Source organism: Alosa sapidissima, chromosome 17, assembly GCF_018492685.1.
Source record: "Alosa sapidissima isolate fAloSap1 chromosome 17, fAloSap1.pri, whole genome shotgun sequence".
NCBI classification, from domain to species: Eukaryota; Metazoa; Chordata; class Actinopteri; order Clupeiformes; family Clupeidae; genus Alosa; species Alosa sapidissima.
The window spans coordinates 29,683,380-29,706,796 of NC_055973.1; the positions used below are offsets into that span (position 1 = coordinate 29,683,380).

At 42.5% G+C, this 23,417-nt stretch overlaps 1 protein-coding gene across 2 annotated transcripts; it reads right to left on the reverse strand.

Moving 5' to 3' along the window:
• Window positions 1-229: 229 nt before the first annotated feature.
• ppp1r16a (protein phosphatase 1, regulatory subunit 16A) lies at window positions 230-20,612 on the reverse strand. 2 transcript variants are annotated; one of them, XM_042068382.1, is made up of 11 exons: window positions 20,361-20,612; window positions 11,876-13,250; window positions 8,774-8,844; window positions 7,217-7,362; window positions 6,737-6,840; window positions 5,735-5,859; window positions 5,494-5,619; window positions 5,230-5,305; window positions 4,161-4,290; window positions 2,915-3,077; window positions 230-2,652 (listed from the first exon to the last, which is right to left on the reverse strand). In XM_042068382.1, exons 2-11 carry the CDS (start codon window positions 12,141-12,143, stop codon window positions 2,140-2,142), a joined length of 1,722 nt encoding a protein of 573 aa, XP_041924316.1. In that variant the 5' UTR covers window positions 12,144-13,250; window positions 20,361-20,612; the 3' UTR covers window positions 230-2,139. The 2 variants fall into 2 exon arrangements, with proteins under 2 accessions (XP_041924316.1, XP_041924317.1); XM_042068383.1 differs by lacking the exon at window positions 20,361-20,612 and adding an exon at window positions 13,360-13,379.
• Between the last annotated feature and the right edge of the window lie 2,805 nt (window positions 20,613-23,417).

Here is a 23,417-nt window from a genome sequence, read left to right on the forward strand (position 1 = left end):
AAGTGTGTGTGAATAGAACAGGATGTATGGCTGCATATTCTCAAATCTGAAAAATAAAATTTGTTGGGCTATTTATGGTTTAAGGTCACATAATGTCCCATGTGTTTCTGTTGGCAGTCACTGGTATAATACCAGCTCAGGGCATGATTCACCACACCAAGGTCTACATGGTTGAAAAAGAGGGATCATAAATAGAGTGTTGAATATTGACCTGCAAACAAAGACATAATTAAATTAATTTCTCAAGTCTTTATTGTTGTGTTCATGTACTGCAGGTCACTGTGGTAAGCATATTAGAAGTGTTGACGCTTGGTGCTCATTAAACAAATGTTATGATCAAATTGAAAATGTTTAAGACGTATGCTACAGTACTTCTCAAATAATTATAAGCACACTTCTAAAACATGTGAAAAAGCATTTTCACATTTCATTTTTGAACAATAGATTTGTTATTCCATATGGCCACTGTGTTTTTACTCACAATGATATATTGTAGATATGTTATTAATATGACTATATCGATAATTATAGTAAACCAAAACTGAATACCGCTAAGAGTGGGATTAGTACCTTCAGGGTATGATTCACTTTCTTGAACACCATGAACGCTACACCGACTCAGATGGATTGGAAGAATCACCTTTGAAAATCATTTCCTTTTATCAATAAACACAATGCTTCATGAAAAGCACAATTTACCTGTACAGGTACAGTAGCTTCAGTTCTCTATGCAGTCTGCACTGGAGTTCTCAAAATACCATTTTTATCTGAAATCTGAGACCTATTCTCGCCACCTGGTTCGAGAGGGAACCAGAGGTGGAGAGATGAAGTCCATATGACGTCATCGGAGCACATCAAGTACATGGCAATGTAAATTCAAACAAGTAAGGCTTACAGTGATGTCTCATAGTTCTGTGTCCTCTTACAACTGGAGTGTTCAGTTTAACTTCTAAATAAATTAAATAAATAAATTATAAATGACGCTTTTAAATCAGGCATTATATCATTTTAGAAGAAAAAAAAATACAATCAACATTTTTACCAAATCAATTCACCAGCTGTACACATACAAGTCATTACCAATAATTTGAAATAATCTAGACATAGGAAAATATTTGACAAAGTTTTGGGTTGGGCCAAAATCTTGGAAAGCACTTTTACAGAGAAATCTTGTGGGTAAAAAAACTTCCATTAATTAAAGATCTTGTTTAACCCTATAAATTGTACATTTTCACTCATATTAATCAGATCACCAAAATCAAAATAGCAACTGAAAAGGGCCACTTGTCTTCTGCAGAAGTGCACAAGCAAACCAAGTGTAATAATATATGATTGTATGTTTTGCAATTAAAGCCACACATGGAAAATATAACTTAAAACATAATTCTGCAACATAGCATTCTTCATTTTAACACAGTAAAGTGCAAAATTTCTCTAGTGTCCTGTGTGGAAGGTTTTCTGAGATCTCTGACATCTGGGTTTTCCTGTTCACGTAGGGCATATAGTTTACTCAACTCATCTGGAGTGATCCTTGGACTCAAGCCTTAGGCTAGATTCACTGTTAGGTTCTTGATGTAGTTGGTAGTGAGATGGTGTATGTTGGCCCTGCATAAGCTGCCCCGGGCCTTGTAGCCTTTAGAGTGATTAATATCGTTCAATAAGGTTTATGCTAGAAAAAAAAAAGTTTTAAGGCTTGAATGAACTTTGGGATCAAAATCCCATAAAACAAACAACACAGTTGAAATGGCATGAAAAGAAAACAAATCCTCCATGTAATTCCATTATTCCCAACCTCTGACGTGCAACTATGCAGTTTGGTAAGCTTTCCTTTGTTTTAAGTGCGCTTCCCATATATAATCTCAGAAGAGAGTCTACATTTGTCACCTCAAATATTCCATTCCAAGTGTCTTAAGTGTTTGCCATGGGATTATGAGTTTTGTTTTTACAGTAGTGACACTCTGTGTTAATTTGGGCCCAAGTGCATGTGTCTGCATGAGGAGTGTAAAGTACGTGTGTTGTGCGTCCATGGTGCTGTGCCATAGTGCCTCTGAGGCACATGAATTTAACAAAATTAACCAAAAATGTTCCAGAGCTTTTGCTTGTCGCGTGTGTGCGTGCCAAGGTCTCATGTCCTTCTCTCTACATGAGACCACAGCAGGGCTCCTTGGTATTGGGCGCTTCCTCCTCCGGCGCACGCAGTTTCAGGAGGGGTGGGTCCCCGCTGGCCGGCGTGAAGTACACAGTGTTGGGCGAGATCACTTCGTCCTGAGGCACCGTGCCTTCCGGAGTCTCTGGCGTCGCGGGGTCGAGAGAGGCAGGGGCGGGCTCCTCCTCGGCGGGCGGAAGCAAAGGCGGAGGGGGCGCGGGGTGCTTGTGGAGCTTGGCAGCCGCCCGCTGCCGTTTGAGTTCGGCCAGCGTGTGGTGGGACTTCTCCCGGGTCATGCTGTCCGCTCCCTCGCCCTCAGCCAGACTGGCAGCTGAGGGCGGTGTCAGCTGGTAAGACGCACTGCGGTCCATGCGGCCCCCAACGCGGAACTCCCCAAGCATGGAGGAGGAGGACAGGGAGGTGGCGGATCCTCCGTTCCCAAGCACCCCAGGATCTACAAGCCTGTCCCCTTGGCTACCTTCCTGGCCTGCAGCTGAACTTGATGCCTAGTTCAAAAGCACAGGGAAATAAAATAAAAAGTGAGTATGGATTCTCTTGGGAACGTGTCACACTGGCCACAATGGGACTGGGAGATGTGTGTAGACGTAGATGTTGTTTGTGTATTTCTGTGTGCGTGTGTGCGTGTGTATTATATTTGTACTGGATGCACTTTCATGACAGTTAGAATATAAGTGTTTCGGCATATAAATGCCTGAGTCTGTATCCAATTGGTGGTTACTAATAAAGCTGTATGTGTTTTTGCCTCACCATCGCTGGGTGCATATTGAGCTCAGCATCTGTCTGTCTGTCCTCATCGTCGTCCGGCGGTTCAGGCTGCCGGCCCCTCTCCTGCCACACTATGGCCTCTTTACGGTGCTCCCGTCTGTACAGACTCGACCGCTCGTTCACACTCACACGCCGCACAACCTTTCTGCTCCCAAACAAAAACAAAGACACACAAATGGGCAAAGGAAAACAGCTCATAAAGCGTTGCACATATGGGTAACATGGGTAGACCATGCAGGTTTGTAAGCGTTGCACATATGGGTAACATGGGTAGACCATGCAGGTTTGTAAGCGTTGCACATATGGGTAACATGGGTAGACCATGCAGGTTTGTAAGCGTTGCACATATGGGTAACATGGGTAGACCATGCAGGTTTGTAAGCGTTGCACATATGGGTAACATGGGTAGACCATGCAGGTTTGTAAGCGTTGCACATATGGGTAACATGGGTAGACCATGCAGGTTTGTAAGCGTTGCACATATGGGTAACATGGGTAGACCATGCAGGTTTGTAAGCGTTGCACATATGGGTAACATGGGTAGACCATGCAGGTTTGTAAGCGTTGCACATATGGGTAACATGGGTAGACCATGCAGGTTTGTAAGCGTTGCACATATGGGTAACATGGGTAGACCATGCAGGTTTGTAAGAATGTACAGCACTGACACTCTTACTTCTATCAACTTTTGTGAACTTTTGTGAAAAAGAATTTCCCTAAGGGGACAACTAATAAACTAACTAACTAACTTTATAGAGACACATTAACAAAGTCTTCTATGGAATTGCTTGCTGTATATGCATCTCTTCCCTGTCACTTCAACTCTTCCCTGTCACTGCTTTCAGACCTACGTGTAAGTCAGCATGATCTGCGGATGTCAAGCGGTTGGACCGTATATCTGAACATAACTGGACATTTGGAATTCTTAGCCGGCTCTTACACTACTCCACTGCTAGTATTTCCGACGGATATTTTTTTATGTAAATGAGCTCATGTCTGAACAAAGCGAAGAACAAGCGGAGATTCTGTCCATGTGCGTGTTCAATCACATTCAACCTGTTCAACCACACAGAGATTATTCTAATGTGCGTCAGTGTTGTTCACACATATGGCCGCATAATGTCAGCATGTTAGCATCATATCTGAATCACCCGAAGGGTCGGACCTCCGTTTCACAAAGCTGCGCATATATTGCGGAGGACGTATCTGAAAGCAGCTCGTGTCTTACCCTCTGCTGCTGGCACTGGAGGCTCGTCTCTGCAGGGTGCCCTTGTGTCGATCCTGACTCTTCATGATGGCATCATGCTTGTGCTTGAGCTCCAGCATCTTGGCCCTCACGTCCTCATCTGGACAAACATCTGCATAGCAGAGACAACATCATCTGCATGAACACAGCGCCATCCACAAACATGACCATGACCCAATCTTACCCAACCGTAACTGTAATCCTAACCTCAGACAATCAAATAAATCAAGACATGCTTGCAGAGCCGAACCACCTAACTCTTAACTAAATAACCAATTCTTATTCAGGCTGTATGAACACATTAATGAAATGATACAAAACCTGCCCATAAACACAAAGCAATCATTGCGACAAAAAACAATCTGTAAATATAAATCATGAAGGTGCTGTAGACCCTGTAAACAAAAATCTGTTTGGAAATTTCTTTGGAAACACCTTGTAGAAAACTACTTCTGAACGTCAAATATGACATTAAAGGGGTGCTGCTGATGCAATGAATTCCACTCTTAGCATAACCTCTTAGCATAACCTCTCATGTGCAAGAGTTGAGTGAGCAAACCCCAGAAAGTAAAAATCCTGCCATATATTCTTTCTGCCTGTTCACTTACCACAAGAGATATTAGTGATCAGCTGATTTACTGGCTGAAGAGTTGTGCTAATTAGGATCAGAAGCTTTAGTGAATAGTTGGAACAAATATGTGGTAGGAGTTTTCCACCTCTGTGAGTGAGTAACATTGAGTCCTAACTGCAAGTTGCTTGCTTTCAATTCGAATGTCCTGTCTGGATGCAACACAGCAAAGTGCTGTGCGACGTGATACTGTGCAACGTTTTGAGCAGACATTTTTTCAAACAAATTTGGTGATTAGAAAGCTTCAAGCATTGTGAAAAATCTGCTTTCTGTAGTAGAGCATAAGATACATAGTTTGTGCACTTAACATTTGTGTTTTCACCGGGCATTATAATAAATAATATTGTTGAGAATACATATTCGCACATTGGTGGAGACTGATTTGAGGCAAATATCTGTGCTCCTCTACTGAAATGCTCTTACCTATGGGCGTCTCCTCCAGAACTGATTTGGCGCTCAGGTTGGCCCCGTGAGCCACTAGCAGCTCCACCATCTGAAGCTGAAAAGCAATGATGGAAACATCACAGTTTGTTTCTATTTCATGATTTGTATGACATTATGGTAGATCAATAGGGTCATCTTATTTATATTGCATATATGTTCAGTACAATTAAAACATATATAAGATAATTAAAAATGAGTTCATAAGTCCTATGCTGAATTGTGTGAATGTGTTGCAATGTTCACCTGTCCCCAGCAGGCGGCAGCATGGAGTGGCGTCCAGCCATCGTTGTCCTTCTCCTCCATAGGGAACCTGTGCTCCAGCAAAAGCTCCCCTACAGACACATATCCATTGGCCGCTGCAATATGCAACTAAACACCATGGAGGGATAATTAATGCAAAACACATTCCAAAAATCCAGCAAATTAAGTAAACCTTGCCATGCTCAGTTCTGTCAAAACTACAGTGCATACACTAAGTGCATACCAGTGTGGCCCCATGCTCGTCCCTTGAGGTCCGGTCTCCTCCGCTGTCTATCACAGCCTGGACATCCGCCAGCATCTGCCTCTCCTTCGCCCCACGGCACTCATCTATACGCTCCTGTGTGATGCCTGAGAAGAGTGAACAGTTACACAGAAAGCATGATTAAGCTAAAAAGTTCAAAAGTGAGCCTACTCATGAATGATCTTACCCATGCCATTTCTGGCAAAGACTGATTTGGTTATATAGTTTGAGGGCTTAAAGCAACACCAAAGCACTTTTCCTCTGTCGCACGCATGCTATTTGTTTATCCAGCACCGGATTTGCAAATAACGATGTCCACAGACAAGGTAGACTATGTTGCATAATTTTATGAAAGTATGATTATTGCGACATTAGAAGCAAGTCAAATTTGTAGTTTCTTATGTCTCCTTCCATCAAACTACAGATCCGCTACCCGATCTGGCAAACTTGCATAGTGCGGTTATAGCCGATAGAGGGCGGCGAAGCGAATGCAGAAGTGCCGTTCTCCCTATTATGAGTTGATGAACTACTGAAACGATTTTGAAACATTATTTTAAGGTACAACAAACTCTTTGGTGTTGCTTTAAAGTAGGTTTAAAGGGAAACTTGGCAGGATTTCCCCCTCTGCTGGAGAAATTGTGCATTATGCTATTTCAAACTGTGGAAAAAGGTAATGATAAAGCACATGGATTTGTTTACAAGCTAGCAAAACGGTTAGCATAAGTTCGGCTGACAATGTGGATGTTACAAGATAAGAAACATGATTTAAAACAAGTTTCTTGTATCTCACTTCTCTTTCCGGGACGGTAGTCTCAATGTTACAAGGTTGGTTTTCCGCCTGGGGACGCTAGGGGCACTGTCTATGGGGCGGCGGGAAAAGTCACCATTTTCACCCGAAACAGGTCATTTAACCATCCAAATGATTTCTAAATGGGTTTATTACGTTGAAATAGTTGCCAAGGTCCCCTTTAAGCATTGACTTGCCTTGCTCTGCCATGACCATCTCTATGAGCTCCAGCGTTGCTTCATCCTCACAGAGGTCATACGGCATATTCCCGTCAGCATTCACCGCCAGCACATCGGCCCCACTGAGAGAAGACCGGCCCACACAGACACAGACACACACACAAAATGGTATCAATGCTTAGAAGTAGACAGTGAAAGACACTAAAACATTTGTGGGGAAGGCGAGATCACAAAGGATGCAGACACAAACCAAAATTTAGATTGGAACTGTACACCAAGTATTGAGTGAGACTCAGGTATGCTTACAAAGAGTGAGTAATGGGAGTCTGGTATAGGTAAAGCAAAGTGGCCCATTTTCTTGAACCGTGATACATTTTATTCTCTGTAATTTCCATTAATAAACAGATTTTAAAAAGTGATTTTAATGTGGCCCAAATGAAGAGCCTGCAGAGTGAGGGAGAGAGAGAGAGAGAGAGAAAAAGAGAAAAAGTCACTCACGACTGCACTAGCAGCTGCACCAGGCCAGTATGTCCACAGGTGGCAGCAGCGTGTAGCGGGGTCCACAGCTCACTGTCCGCGGCGTTCACAGTGGCGCCTGCCTCCAGCAGACAACGCACAATGTCCCCAAAGTCATCTATACAACACTGCAGATGCATATAGACACACATGTTTTCCATTACAAAATGTATTTTTCCCCAGGTACTAAAACACATTCCAACCAGCATTACTATGACTATGATTAAGAAAGATGGTGGTCAAGAAATGCAAGAACTATTTTTGCTGTGTAATGGGATATTCACATGGGATAAAAAGAAAGCCTCCTAAGCCTATAACCTACATGTTTATTTTGCAGTAGGCTTTAGTAAAGTCACTCCCAACTCTCAAAGCAGTCAAATTATTTTAATTTCATTAATACATTTGGCCTCTTGGTCTGGTTTACATACAACTCTAGAACCAAACAAACACAATCCCTTCAAGTCAATGTGGAGATGTGGAGTAATAGCAGAGAGCAAAAATAAAAAATAGTATTTGTATAAGTCCCACCCTTCAGCTAGGTAAACACCCTGTCCACTTTTTCTGGACAGAAGGAGCATACAGAAATCCACACAGGCAGGAGTGAGTGCACTTCAAAGGAACTCCCACTTGGGATTTGTAAGTGACCGTTTTGTTTATTAAGAAGCGTTAGCATTATGCTAGCCACAACACAGAGTGCCTGTGTGTGTATACAGGGGTGTGTCAACACAGTGTTTTCATTTCATGGACAGAGCCATCTGCAACTCAAAGGCAATACCAAGGTGAGGTATGTGAATATATATGTGTATATATTTATGTGTGAGACTGCTGTACAGACTTAGCAAGTGTGCTGGAGATATTGAATGGTGTCCTTTCTGAATGATTACATTGCCTGAGGGGAACAGTGAAGGTACAGTAAGCCTTCACATGTTACACTGCACAGGGAAGGGAGGGAGCCGAGCTGTGAATAAAGAAGGTACTGTGGGAGTGTTCATTTGCTCTGCCCTCTCTCTCCACTTCTTCCATCACCTCAGTTGTTCTTTCAGGAAAACTACTGTGCAGACCTACATGTACTCTAGTGACTAGCTCAGAGTCTGGGGCCTCAGAGGTAGGCTACCATCTGACGCAAGTAGATGCTCTCATCTGAAGCTGTGAAAACCACTAACTCTTTCCGTTGTAATTTCATGATGCACACTATCTACACACTATCTGATGAGGGAGCCTATGAGTGAGTGAAAGGATATGTAACTTCAGAAGAAGCCTTTATGGTCTTGGTACACTTAGGTAACATGCATGTATGTGTGCATGTTTTAGATTAGAGTAGATTCAACGTTATTGTCATTGTGCAGAGTACAGCACAGTACAGAGACAACGAAATGCAGTTAGCATCTAATCAGAGTGGAAAAAAACAGAAAAGTGCCATGTGAACAGTACAGACAGGTAGTGCAGTGTAGACAGTAGTATACAGCAAGTGCTATGGTTTACAGTAAAGATATGCGCAGTGCATTAACAGTAACATTATACGTGTGTCTATGCATGTACCTGGTGCAATGCTGTGAGTCCATCCTCGTTGACCAGGTCTGGACTGACTCCATTTTTCAGCAGTTCCCTCACTGAGAGAGAAAAAAACGTTTTATAAAATAAAATAATAAAAATAAATACACACACAGACACATGCAGACAGGTGCGCACACATGCGCGCACACACACACACAGACACAACACACATACACAAACACACACACTGAATCATACACTACATTTTACCTATTTATTTTATTCCTATGAAAATCTACTGACATGTATGTGTTCAGATTTATTGTATAACTGCTTTGGCAATATAAGTGAGCTTGTCATGCCAATAAAGCATTCTTGAATTGAATTGAAAAAAACATTATTATTAACCATCATTAGTTGCTAATCACATTCATCAGCTCTGTAATTATGGCCAATAGTGTTCTACCACTAAGCTGCTTTTAACAACAACCATAGAGAAAGAAACTATGTCAGGCCTGATTAGATATAAAAACTATGCAGCCTGAAATATGAGTCATTTCCTTCCAGTGTGAAGCCTGTTTAGAAAAGGACAACACCAAGCTTGATAGATGTCCAATGTCAGGCAGAGCAAAGGCTTTTCATAGTTCAACCATTGGGAGGGCGATGAAAAAGTCAACAACAGATTTGTACCTTAGATTCTGCTGCCAAAAAGCTTTGCTATGTCATGATGAAAACATTTTTTAGATGTTAAATAGTGGCATCTTTCTATTGCTGCTCTGGAACTGGATGTGTGTAATGTTCAAACTTTTTGTTTTATTTCAATGACATGACCTTGAATGCCTTTCAGCGGTATCTTTCTACATATTATTATTTCATGTGTTTGTTATCAAGTGTTTTGTCTGCAGTCCAGGTGCACTGGGTGGTATTTCAACTATGTGATATAGTGACAAACCTGGGTAAGTCAACTCATAGTAAAACATCTAAAAGTAGAGCATTTTGGCTTTGTTTTGTTAGGTGAATCAAGCCTTCTATTAGAATATTTTCCACTTCCTCTGGGTTAACTTTGCCACATGCTTTAGATACCCCCCTGATCTGTTTAGATACCCCCCTGATCTGTTTGATTTAGGCTATTCAGGCTCAATAGAGATAGCTGAGGGGGAGGCTGAAATAGCATTTCTTTTCAGAAGTAAAGCATTCTGTTGACTCATGCAAAAATGGCCTTAAAGGCAAGAACTCTTCCCAAAACTAATATGCTTTTGAATAAAACTAATATAAAAGCAAACATATCAAATTGGTAATAATGCTACATTTATGACATTTTATTGGCCTTTTCCATCCTTGGATTTTGGACAGCAATTAAGGGGCCGCTCTGTGATTCTAGTCCAACATGCTGAATTTGGCAAAAAGTAAATCGCTCCTCATGGTCCTCTAGCTTAGTGGTTCTCAAATGGGGGTACGCATACCCCTGGGGGTATGTGAAAGCACTCCAGGGGGTACATGAGATTTTAAAATATACATACATATATTAAAACAGTGCTCTGTTTTAAGTCTTTTTTTCTCAACTAAAAATGCTTTGCGCTGGTTAGGGGGTACTTGGCTGAAAAAATATTTCACAGGGGGTACATCACTGAAAAAAGGTTGAGAACCACTGCTCTAGCTGTCCAGTTCCATGTTTACAGTCTAAACCCTCTAACAGTGTACCGTCTCTGTAAACAAGCAATGGTCTGACTGAGTCAAAAACAATCCAAGCCAATCAACATGACACTTCTGGAGCTTGGGAAGGAGGGGTGTAATCTGATTGACTATAGAGCTGAAATAACAGTTACGTTTTGTAAAAATCTAAACTGTACCACTGACAACATTATTCTTGGTCAACATTTTTAATTTCATTAAATATCATTAACTATGGGTATATATATTCTGCTGTAAGTGCATGTTGGGTGTTATGTCTGTATGCTACTGAGACCCTTGAATTTCCCCTTGAGGATCAATAAAGTATCTATCTATCTATCTATATCAATTAATATTAAAATTATAATATATTAACTTGGGGCAGCCGTGGCCTACTGGTTAGTGTTTCAGACTTGTAACCGGGTTGCCGGTTCGAACCACGACCAGTAGGCACGGCTGAAGTGCCCTTGAGCAAGGCACCTAACCCCTCACTGCTCCCCGAGCGCCGCTGTTGTTGCAGGCAGCTCACTGCGCCGGGATTAGTGTGTGCTCCACCTCACTGTGTGCTCACTGTGTGCTGAGTGTGTTTCACTAATTCACGGATTGGGATAAATGCAGAGACCAAATTTCCCTCACGGGATCAAAAGAGTATATATACACTTATATTCAGTACAATTCCCATCTTAGCTTTAAAATTGCTTTGTTTTTGTTTTTATCACAGCTTCAGGTAGACCAGGGGGGTATTCCAAGTATGTGGTTTAGTGACAAACCTGGGTAAGTTGACTCAGAGTAAGGGGTAAACCTCCTAATAGAAGAGCTGTATGGCTTCATTCTCCTAACAAAACAGCACCATATGGTTCTTATTGTAGGAGGTTTACCACTTATTCTGAGTTAACTTACCCAGGTTTGTCACTAAACCACGTACTTGAAATACCCCCTCAGGTACTCTTGTCACTCTGGCCCCTGAATCAGGTATGCTTGTATGGAGCTGGATGCAAAGTGCTTGCTTTGCATACCATGTCACTCCCTGGGAGTAAGACAAGGCGATCCTACTTTAAACCTGATCTGATGAGGTTCCTTGAGCAGCGCTCTGTATCCATCCCTCCAGGAGCAATTAGCATGCTGGCACACTCAGCTTCCCTGGTTTGGTGATATTTGACCCAGGTTTGTCCTAGCATACAAAATGAGTGTATCCACAGGGATAGTGCTCAGTCAGGATCTACTGCCTTTATGGAAGGCAATCCTGGTCTTAGTGAGTTATTGTGTAATCCATTTAGTAGCTAATTAATGGATCTGATCAACCAAGGAATGCCAGTAATAGCCTATGTTGTTCTTTTTTTAGTAACTAGCTAAGGAAGTGGTTTCCCCAACCCCCCTTGTCCAAACAACCTGGAGTAGTCCAAGAATAAAGACTTAACTGGAGCAGCATCATTAGGTGAACAGTATTTAGGTTGGGCTATTCCAACCTTTTCTCACCTTCCTCCAAGTCATTGCGTGCAGCTGACTCTAGTAGGGTGATATTACTGGGGAAGGTGACCCTCCGGCTGGGCTCCTTGTCCTTGTCCTTCTTCTTGGCCTTGTCTGCCTTCTGTGACGCCTTCCCACCCCGGGCGCTCTCCTTCTCCATTTGGGCCCAGCCCTTCAGCTGCTGAGTGCGGCGCTTCTGGGCATGTTTGAGCCGCTCCGTAGCAGACAGACGCCCAACAGTGGTCATTTCTGCAAGCAACTCCCCGTGTTCCGCCATAACCTTTGGCCCGATCTCTGGCTCCACCCAACCTCTCCCTGCGTGTCCTCCAAACTCTTGACTAGAATTATTGTTGAAGAATTTAATGGATTAAAACATCCCGTGGCTTTATAGGTGAAGTTGTTTTTTCCTTAGCCGCAGAGACCTTCAGCTGCAGTGTTTACCCCAATGTCTTGGGCTTAATCAAATACAGAGCAGCCCCTAAACATCTAGGATCAATTCAAACCTCCACCACTATGGGGGTCACTTTGATCAGGAAGTTCAGGAAGGAAGTTGCACAAAACAAGAAAAAAAGAACAGGATTCAAATTTGTGCAATAAGGAGGTAATAGAAACACACTAGCTGAAAGGTTAGGGGGCTTCTCCATGCCCTACAAAATACAAATAGAGTTTGTCTCCCATTCTCTATTTTCAATATTGAACATTCAGCATGGTGAGACCATATCTGGTGCCTTTAGATGGTGAAAAACTTAGATCCACATGGTAGTGGTTCTGTTAAAAGGCGCACAATCGAAGTGAAGTCCTAGCATAGCTGTAGAAATACCAGCCATTAAGCTTTCCTCAGAGGTCAAATCCATGCTGGATTAGCCAAACTCCTTTCTTTTGTCGCACAGACCCACACACTATTTTCCAAGAAACTCCAGGATGTACTGGGTTAAGTCTGATGCTCCACTTCAGACTTGGACTCCAGTGGGCATGGAGGAGCCACATGCTGTGAAGGCTAGAGGATGGATCTAGGGCAGAACTCTGCAAACCAGTGCCGACAGAGAATTGATGGTATTCCAAAATAATCACATGATTTCAGTTTTAGGCTCAAAGTGTGTTGAAATACGATTTGCCCAGTATTATCCACTCTGGTCACGCGATGCAAAAACTGCAGTGTGTTTGCTCAGCGCATCCTGAGCGGAAGACGACAAGAAAGCAAATCAGGACCAGGAGCACTTGAGGAGGCCTGAAGGAGCAGCATCAGGACCAGGAGCACTTGAGGAGGCCTGAAGGAGCAGCATCAGGACCAGGAGCACTTGAGGAGGCCTGAAGGAGCAGCATCAGGGTCCGGCTTCAACAGGTCATGGTCCTTCTGGATGACTACTGATTCATGTCCAGAACTCTGAGAAGGAATGAGAGAGAGACTTAGATTGTCAAATGTTCCTTAAACAAAACCAGGCCATAGGCCTAGCCCAGAGAAGACAAAAGTTGGACCCCATCTGCAGACTTACCATTTTACTTTTGTCACACACACACACACACACACACACACACACGCACACACACGCACACACACGCACACACACGCACACACACGCACACACACGCACGTCTCACATTACAGAGGCTGTGCAGGTAATTCTGTGGAGAGAGAGATGGGAGGTTTTACAACTGTTGTAAACACCAGACATATACTGCACATTGCATTGCTCTTATCATTTCACTACAGCCCTCTCTGCACTCTGTCACTCTTTCTCTCCCTCCATCTCTCTCTCCTTGTGGTAACAAGAGAAGACGCAGGCTTTCATTAATGATTGACTTCTCCAACAGCACCTCTACTCCCTGCATGTTTAGCAATGAGGCGATGTGTGGTGGGGGAAGGGGGGGCATTCCTTAACATATTGCTGCACCTCTAACAAATCCTCACCTTCCCCCTCGTTATGAGTCAGAGTGGTGTACCTCACCCTTCCTCCCACCCTGGGTCAGGACTTATCTCTCCCGAGCCGGCCTCTCCGGGCTTCCCATTCATTATTCAGCAGGGTAGATGGGGAGCCGAGGGAAGGTCAACAAGACGACTGTACAGCACATATCTCTAACAGCAGCGAGCAAACACACTGTGTGCGCGTGCTCGTATAGCCTATGTTGTGAGTGTATTCATTTACTTTGCTTAAGAACTGGAGACGGCAGTGGGGAAGGTCCAAGTGCGTCGAAGTGTGTGATATGCAGTTGTATGCATATGCGGCTGTATCCAAATATCATAGCATTTATTCATCTCGGAAGACGCAATAAAGGCTTTCCAGTGATATTTAAGATTGTTCGGTGTCTTTGGTTCCACCGAAACTATAGTACAAGAGATCCCAACCATTTCCCAGGTTTTTGGTTACATAGAGCCAAGCTGATAGCTCTGATGGCAGTGCTTACTCACGCATTACCAAACACTTGCTCCAGCATCAACATGACTCCAGCAACAATGTAATGTCAAACTATATTTAGGGTGAGCTATTCTGTGAGTGCTGTACAATGTAAGGATTTCCTTTGAATAAGAAAACATGCTCAAGTTTAGTGACCTCTCGTTAAATGCCATCACCCGAGAAAGACTGCAACCACCCATCTACACCAAAATATTTTTTAGATACATCTACACCACTGGACTATGCCTTGAACGCTCACCGCAGGTGAAAAGTCTGTCCTGTTGGGAGTATCCAACCAGGTCTATTTTGACAGAACTAAATTCCTAGCTATAGAGAGAAGCTAAAGGAACCCACCCACCAGTTGCAACACTACATCAACAATGAGGCGAGCCTCACCACAATTGCATTTGGCAACCTGGCTCAGGGGCTGGGCGGCTCTGACCTGCACTTCATAATCAGGGGGAGAAATAACCAGCACGTGCTGGGCGATGGCAACTCCCCTGGTCCAGCCTTTCCACCAGAGTGAGCTAGGAAGAAAAGGGACCATTATGCATCGGCTGGCTAAGCAGATTTGGAGAAGAAAAGGGGGTGAGGGGAAGACCATGGCGGGAGGGGTGGGGACTGAGGAATTTCACCAAATTCATCCAAAACCCCTTCAGTAACACCAGAAGAGGAGTGAAAGCAGAACATGGCAGATGGGAGTGAGAAAATAGAAAGTTGCAAAGAGTACAATGTTTTAAAAAAGTGTGTGGGAGGACAGAATTTGGCTGCACAATCAATTCATTGATTTTTAACAGAAATCGCAATCTGAACTAATGCAATTGCAAAGGTTGCAATAAATCATGCAGCTCGCAACTCTGTCCCAATAGTTTATCTCGTCACATCTGTGATTTTTATAGTCATGTCACCCTCCTTGTGTGACAGACAGTGAAGTTCCCCTAACAGGAGTGCTGTGCTTCTCATGCACTAGGCACGCTCACTTATCAGAAGAGAAATTTGGAATATTGCACTTTCAAAAATTATATTGCAAGTCAAAGATAAGAGATATCGCAATTAGATATGTTCCCCAAATCGTGCAGCCCTAGCACAAAGATTTAAAGAGCCTGCAATCTGTCAGTTTATTAGCGCTGTATTAAAAGGCAGACCACAATGTTCACTTCATGCCCTCATATGGAGTTGCTGGTTTTGTTTGTACTCTGTGTGAAGCACGGGAACCAGGTTTTGGAAGAGTGGCCTTGAGGCTTCGGCTCATTAGACTCTGATTGTATTTGCAAGGCCAGTCGCAGGCTCATAAAACCGGTTTACTGTGTACCTCTACCTCATTCAACAGTCACATGTACATGCTCAGAAGTGACTAATGAGTAATGGTTCACAGAAAATATGACACCACTTTGCATTTGTCACACTGCCACACTGTTTGTTGGGGGAAATTGTAGAAACCAAAGAAAATCAGAGAGAGATGGTGTGTGTCCATGCAATGATAGCATGAACATAGCAGGGGCTATGACATCACATCCTCTTCCTGTCTGACTCAAATAAGGCAGATGGCCATCGGGAGGAATGCACATCCTCTACCACTACTTGGACCGAGCCAGTAAGATTCTCAGTACCTCACCCAACAGACACACACACACACACACACACACACACACACACACTATGCACAACTCAACAGTTCCACCGAATGTGACATTTTCCTTCCTCATTGCCAAAAAACGGACAAAGCCGGACTTACCGGAAAGTCATAGAAGCAACTCTTTCCACGGCTTTGCTCAGTGTCATCTGTGCAACCAAGGAAAGGCACCGCACATATTTCTGTCGCCACAGGGCATATCAATCTGTTCTCATGATGACACACACCACATAAATCCTGATAAGGACTCACGTTGCTGAGCAGGCAGGAAACATGCAACAGCGGTGCCTGCAAGTGAGTTTTGACCCCTCACACGCAACAACACCCTCCCTTACTTACAGCACCACCTAATAAGTTCAAGGCAAGAGCAAAGTAATAGCCTACTTTTACTAAAGGCGAGAGCAAAGTAATAGCCTACTCTTACTAAAGGCAAGAGCAAAGTAATAGCCTACTCTTACTAAAGAAGTTCAAGGCAAGAGCAAAGTAATAGCCTAATCTTACTAAAGGCGAGAGCAAAGTAATAGCCTACTCTTACTAAAGGCAAGAGCAAAGTAATAGCCTACTCTTACTAAAGGCAAGAGCAAAGTAATAGCCTACTCTTACTAAAGGCAAGAGCAAAGTAATAGCCTACTCTTACTAAAGAAGTTCAAGGCAAGAGCAAAGTAATAGCCTACTCTTACTAAAGAAGTTCAAGGCAAGAGCAAAGTAATAGCCTACTCTTACTAAAGAAGTTCAAGGCAAGAGCAAAGTAATAGCCTACTCTTACTAAAGGCAAGAGCAAAGTAATAGCCTACTCTTACTAAAGAAGTTCAAGGCAAGAGCAAAGTAATAGCCTACTCTTACTAAAGGCGAGAGCAAAGTAATAGCCTACTCTTACTAAAGGCAAGAGCAAAGTAATAGCCTACTCTTACTAAAGAAGTTCAAGGCAAGAGCAAAGTAATAGCCTACTCTTACTAAAGGCAAGAGCAAAGTAATAGCCTACTCTTACTAAAGGCAAGAGCAAAGTAATAGCCTACTCTTTCTAAAGAAGTTCAAGGCAAGAGCAAAGTAATAGCCTAATCTTACTAAAGGCAAGAGCAAAGTAATAGCCTACTCTTACTAAAGGCAAGAGCAAAGTAATAGGCTACTCTTACTAAAGGCAAGAGCAAAGTAATAGGCTACTCTTACTAAAGGCAAGAGCAAAGTAATAGCCTACTCTTACTAAAGGCAAGAGCAAAGTAATAGGCTACTCTTACTAAAGGCAAGAGCAAAGTAATAGGCTACTCTTACTAAAGGCAAGAGCAAAGTAATAGCCTACTCTTACTAAAGGCAAGAGCAAAGTAATAGCCTACTCTTACTAAAGGCTAGAGCAAAGTAATAGCCTACTCTTACTAAAGGCAAGAGCAAAGTAATAGCCTACTCTTACTAAAGGCAAGAGCAAAGTAATAGCCTACTCTTACTAAAGGCAAAAGCAAAGTAATAGGCTACTCTTACTAAAGGCAAGAGCAAAGTAATAGCCTACTCTTACTAAAGGCAAGAGCAAAGTAATAGCCTACTCTTACTAAAGATAGCCATGTTTGTACTCCTTTTCTGCTCCATTCAGTTTGCTCTCCATTTTATATGCAAAGCAGCAGGCTTGTGCAAAATTCCAGAATTGAATTGAAACTGGCTCTTAAATTCCAATTCAATTCTTGAATTTCACTTGCATTTCAATTGAGGTAGCAAACAGGAAGCAGAATTGCAATTCGAATTGTGCACAACCCTGATGCAAAGCATAGAGCATTTGCAGTTCCTTGTAAAAAAAAAAAAAAAACAACTCTATACCTCTACACATGCACATTTGTGTAATCACAACTCACTGCACTGCACATCTCATTGCAGTCAACGCACTGCGTTTTATGTGCTTTACACCACTGACAAGCTGGAGAGACACTGTTTTTTCTGGCCTCATTTCAGTTTAGACTGTTGTAGTGAATGAGATATTTGGAGCTGAGCATGACCGCAAACAGCAGCACACACATCAGCAGGGCTTCCTCTGGATGATTTGTATTTGTTGAGTTCGCTGAGCCGCCTGTTCTAGAGGCTTCACACGGCGCAGAGCCAGTCACATAATCAGCATTTGAGTTGGGTTTTATGTGTGTGTCAGAGAGTGTGTGTGTGTGCGTGTGTTTGTGTGTCTGTGAATGCCAACCGTTGTAAACAAGGAGCACAGTGTCACAGGGCCAGACTGACTCATGGTGGACTGACATAACTGGCCACTGCACTGGACAACCAATCACAACCCAACCATAACTCAGTAAATGCTTTTGTTTGTGCTTATGAGGTTTAGACCAGTGCATTATGTGGAATAAATTGTGAGCTGATCAACTGTATACAAATGTAACTATACTAATGTGCCCTGATTAATCTTAAAAAGGTGAGAAAATAAATTAAAAAGGGTAAGTGTCATTAGGTGCCAGGGCACTGCATCAGTCTGGTACAGTCTCATTAGGTGCCAGGGCACTGCATCAGTCTGGTACAATCTCAAGGTCAAGGAGGGGCTGGCACATATTATGCCATCATCAGATGTGTGCATGACATGGCATTTAGATTCTATCCTTCAATCAAACGCAGCAGAAAAAAAAAAAACCCTAAAAAAAAACAATTCCACTGAAGTGCTTAACTAAACATCGGCCATTCCCTGTAAACCAGAGGGCACAAGCTGTTCTCTAAGGCATTCCAAGATGAGGAAAGTAAGTCACACAGCAGAGCTCTCCTGCCATAACTCTTAATAAACTCCGACCGGACTAAATCAATGTTGCGCTGGAGGTTATCCTGCCATTTGAACCAATGCCCACTGGTCTAATCTCCCGGGGAATATTTGTAAAGGCTCTTTTTTGTGTGTGTTCTTCCCCAGGCTTTGAAATGGTTTAGTAGGCAATTAAGACACAAAGCCTAGCGAAAGAGATGGGAGGCAGGCGGAGTGTGGGACAGTGATAAGCCTGGTCATGTGTACAGTGAGGTTTAAATGGGGGGGGGGGGAACTCCCTTTCTCCTCTATTCTCAAGTCTTGTTAATGCGTGTGTATGAGTGAGTCAGAGTATGTGTGAGTCAGAGTATGTGTGAGTCAGAGTATGTGTGTGTGTGTGTGTGTGTGTGTGAGAGATGCATAGAAGGGAGAAGTGGGAAGGGAAACAGAATTCCAAAAAGGAAAGAGGGAAGAACGAAGGAAGGGGGTCAGACCAAGACAGCATGACGGGGCAAGAGACAGGAAGTTGGGGAAGGAAAAAAAGACAGGAGGAACAAGGGGGATGAGATTTAGGGCAAATGAGGAAGTACACAGCTAAGAGATGAAGGTAGTGATGAGAGTGAAGAAGAGCCAAGAAAAAAAATGATTACAAGGCTATGAAAGGAATGCTGAAAACAACTAAAGACAGGAATGGGATGCATTTTTGAGCGGCATTGCCCACTCCGATTGAACAGTCATGTTCTTGTTCTTTATTTCAAGAGCAGGCTACAGTCTACAAACTCTACCTTGTAGGCTACATGATACAGTTTCCCCTGGGAGTGCTCGTCCTGGCAAGTAGGATACAGCCCATTTATACGATTCACTATGCACGCTTGAAGACGTTAAATAACAGCTTCTTCACATAGTCAGCAAGACCTGGATTGATCAACAGTCGCTGGGCAGACAGGTCGAGGTTCACCATATCGAAACAGACAGCTAACCTCAACATGTTCAGTGAGAGATTAGTTATTCTTGAACTATGGGTGTTCTCATTCATAGCAAACGTTTTTCATAAGGCCGCAAATCATTAGCCCTCTCAATTCTTGTTAATTAGGCCTAGGCTGCTTATTTTCCTAAACTGCAGCTTACTGATACGAATGTAGTTGCCTACAATCGACACTGAAGTGTTAACGTGAGGTTTAAAATAGTTTCAAACTGCGCAAACATTTCGTAATTAATTTTTTAATAATGACCTATGAATTCTGAACGCTACTTTAGGAACATGTTCGGGATAGGCATACTGGTACCTACTGTAGGCTATATTAACCTGTTGCACTGCTGTGTGTCGTTCGATGCCTCGGCAAGAAGTCTGAGGCTTGTAGAAAATCTTTCAAAGTCGCACCAAAAAGCGCGTCGGTAAAGACTGGAGTTACCATGGCCTAAAGTAATGCATGTTAGTTAACATTCTCAATATCTGTTATTCTGATTGGTGTTTAAACCACTCAATATTTATTTTCTGGAATCAGTTAATAGACCATGTTTCTCTGTCGTGATAGCGTCCAACTACCACTCCATGCGTTAACCAGTCAAAGCAACCTGTCCATTACCTTCAGTGCATCGAGGGCTAATTAATTAGCCAGCTATCATACTAGCCAAAAAGCCCGACCAACGCAACTGCTTTGGACTTTGCGCGCATCCAAGCCACACTAACTTTCACAATTGTAATATAGCCTACACTTTGGGCGCTGCTTCTTAATTATTAGAAGTGGCGCTTTATCTTACCTGCTCACAGTGCTTGACAGGGAAGAGGTGCTCATATCCGTGTTTCTTGGACTCGACCAGCTGCTGCTATGTCACTCTACTTTCACCTCTAGGGAAATGCTTCACCATAACAACCATACACTTCATTGACTGGATAAAACACGCCCCAAACAATCACCAACGCGTTTTTGGTGTTATGGTGCCCCCAGCAGTACAGAGTGCGGCATAACTACCAGAATTGTCAAGTAAGTAGCTTTCCAAAAACAAATCAACTCGCAGCCTGCTTTTAGATAAAACATGGGAAAAGTTTAGCCTATTGAAACGTGAATTATTTAATTATACACATATCTATAACAACTAAATACATAGATCACCTAAAAGCATTTATTTGATAGGCTTGAGTATTTATAGCCTACTGGTCCATTGAAGTGTAGGCCTACGGACTGGCCATTAAAGGGAGTGGAATTCTGTAATAATCCAGACAGAGGGCTTTTCTCAATACAAAGTACGCTAAAGTAAGGTCTCCTGTTCTTGAAAGTTCGAACTTGAAAAGTTAAGATCGTGAGTCCAGACTCTGGAGAACGCGAGGACACAGGACGCTCAATTTGCAGTTTGAGACAGCAGCGTTCTTGCCAACGGCAGCTTCTCTAGGAACAGCTCGGGAGTCTAGTCATTTACCTATTGCTCTATTGGTCTACCCAGTATTTCTGACATTTACAAGAAAATATATAATTCACCAGCTTGTTTAAGTTTGTTTCTCATAGATTTTTTTAAATTAAATATTAATAACAATATATTCACTTGCCGATGGATTAGGATTCTGTAGGCTATCCCCTGTCTCTGAAATGTTGCACTCAGTCCACTAGAGGCACCTGCTGGCATACAGGTAGTAGGCTTGAAGTTTCATTGTCAACCTGCAGGTGGCATTATTGAGTTAACTTGACCAGAGCTGACTCAAGTAGCCTACACAATTTTGAGGCTCAGACCGATCAATTTGACCATCAATACAAGTAGCCTATCCTGACGCAGCCACTAATGACACAATGGTCAGAAATTAAAATGGGATATTTTCTATGTGTCATTTTATAATTTCAATCCATGTTGATCACGCAGTCAAGTCAGACAGGCAGAACACTTATGGAACCTTAAGGAAACTCATTTTACTGTGTCAAAGCATGCTGCTGTACTTTTAACATTGTACCTTTGAGAGCATAGGCTATTTATGGTATGGCAAGTGTCCTGCATCAGACCATAAAACACTCCAACAAGGAAAACCAATTCCCCATCATCAGTTTGCTCAGCATAAATTGTTGTTCTCATCATTAAGCTCTGCTTGTGCATGCAGGCCAACAGACAACACCAAGAATGTCTCACCCCAACCATGTCCTTTTTTATCCTCCTCCCCAGAGCCATATAGATTATTATATTCAAGTAGCCAACTGTATGCTGTATAGGCCTACAACTATACATTAACCAAATGTGCACTGTTCATACTGCATTAAACCTTACATTTGCATATTTGCACTCTCTGTATTTAACTCTCTGTTTCTGTCCTCTTCTACTCTTTCTATTTGCGTATTTAATTTGTATTTTTTACTGTCCGTGTCCACCACTGTAGGCTATTGTAGGATAGACTAGCACAATACATACAATCATAATGTGCTGTTATACTTGTTTTCTTTCTGCTTTTATCTGGAAAAAAATAGTTTTTAAATTGAGTAATAATAAAGTTCAATATTGAGATAGCAATAATGATTGAATCCTTCTCCCTTCATTGACTTCACTTGAACTTTTATTCTAGGCCAGTGGTAGGCTACGTATTGCTGGACAAACCTAGTGGCACTGTCATTTTATTGTACTTTGATGTGTTGTTGAGCATCAGCTAAATTACTAAATGTTAATGTAACAAAGGACTGGATAAGTATAAAATGTATGGCATGCTCCCCCCCACCCACCTGCTCGTACTTTGGGACTGTACTTCATGTGAATTACTTTCAGGATCACAAACAAGTGTATGCTTACTTCCTTCACAATTTATTTACAGTGACATTTATGTGTACTACATACTGTACATTTGTGTACATGTAGTGATGGTGCTACCATTCACAGTGCTCAGTCCGAGGGGCAGGATAATCAGTTGTCTTTAAAATTCCCTCTGCACGCAATAGGACAGCGCTGAGTCCCATGCGTTTTCTCACCAGCGGAGCTAGTTGGCTAGTTCAAACTTTTGCCATCTTAAAACAAGCTTAACTCGTGTCACACTGTTGGCCAACAGCAACATCCATCTTCTTTGTTTTCAAGTAGCAGGGAATTCAAGCCAAACCGTTGCAACTCTGCCATCAATCATTATGTTAAGCCCGCCTAACGTCTCTATACACGATTTGATTGGCCTGATAGAAGTTTAATTTTTCGAGCTCACAAGCCAATGGAGAGTTGCTAGACTAGCCCTGGAAGCAAATGTAATTTGCTGCCGCTAGGGTGCGTCTAGATTTCTAGGCTAGAGTCTGGCATCCCTGGGAGAATAACTTTCAAGACAACAACTAGGTTAAACTCAGCAGGACAATGACAACCCTATAATCTACTGACCTCTGAGGTGACCTTACTTTTCTGTCACAATGGTGACATTCTGCAGAGTGTGAGGAGCCAAGGGAGAGATAGTGGCTAGTGTTGTGCTTATCCAGTTGCAACTGTAAAGCTACTTATATTTCACTTTTTTGTGAATTTTGTGTGTCCATATAACAAAATATGTAGATGTTTAACAGAGTCTGCACACCATGTGCTTAAAAGGAATGTCCAAAATGGTTGCACACTGACTGTCTAAATCCAACTATATTCCCCCAGTTCAAGGAACTGACAGGCGCCAAACCAGTTGCAGTACCAAGAATGTGCTCTACATCAGTATACCTGCAGGTTATGGGGTTTTGTAATGCATATTTCCGCTCAAGCTTGTTTCATATTTTGACATCAATCAGCCTATATGAAAACCACTATACAGCAGTTCTGAATTGCACATTCAGATAGCCTGACATCTCTAAGAGGGTTGATATTTTAAAGCACTCTGTAATATTGAAAAATAAT

What these genes read in the sequence shown, in the direction of transcription:
- ppp1r16a (XM_042068382.1), bottom strand. Translation starts at nt 12,143, where the DNA reads ATGGCGGAACACGGGGAGTTGCTTGCAGAAATGACCACTGTTGGGCGT. An exon ending in GACTCACAGCATTGCACCAG is followed by an intron (nt 7,363 to 8,773) that starts GTACATGCATAG and finishes ATGCATCTGCAG; the next exon opens with TGTTGTATAGATGACTTTGG. An exon ending in TCAATATGCACCCAGCGATG is followed by an intron (nt 2,653 to 2,914) that starts GTGAGGCAAAAA and finishes CTTTTGAACTAG; the next exon opens with GCATCAAGTTCAGCTGCAGG.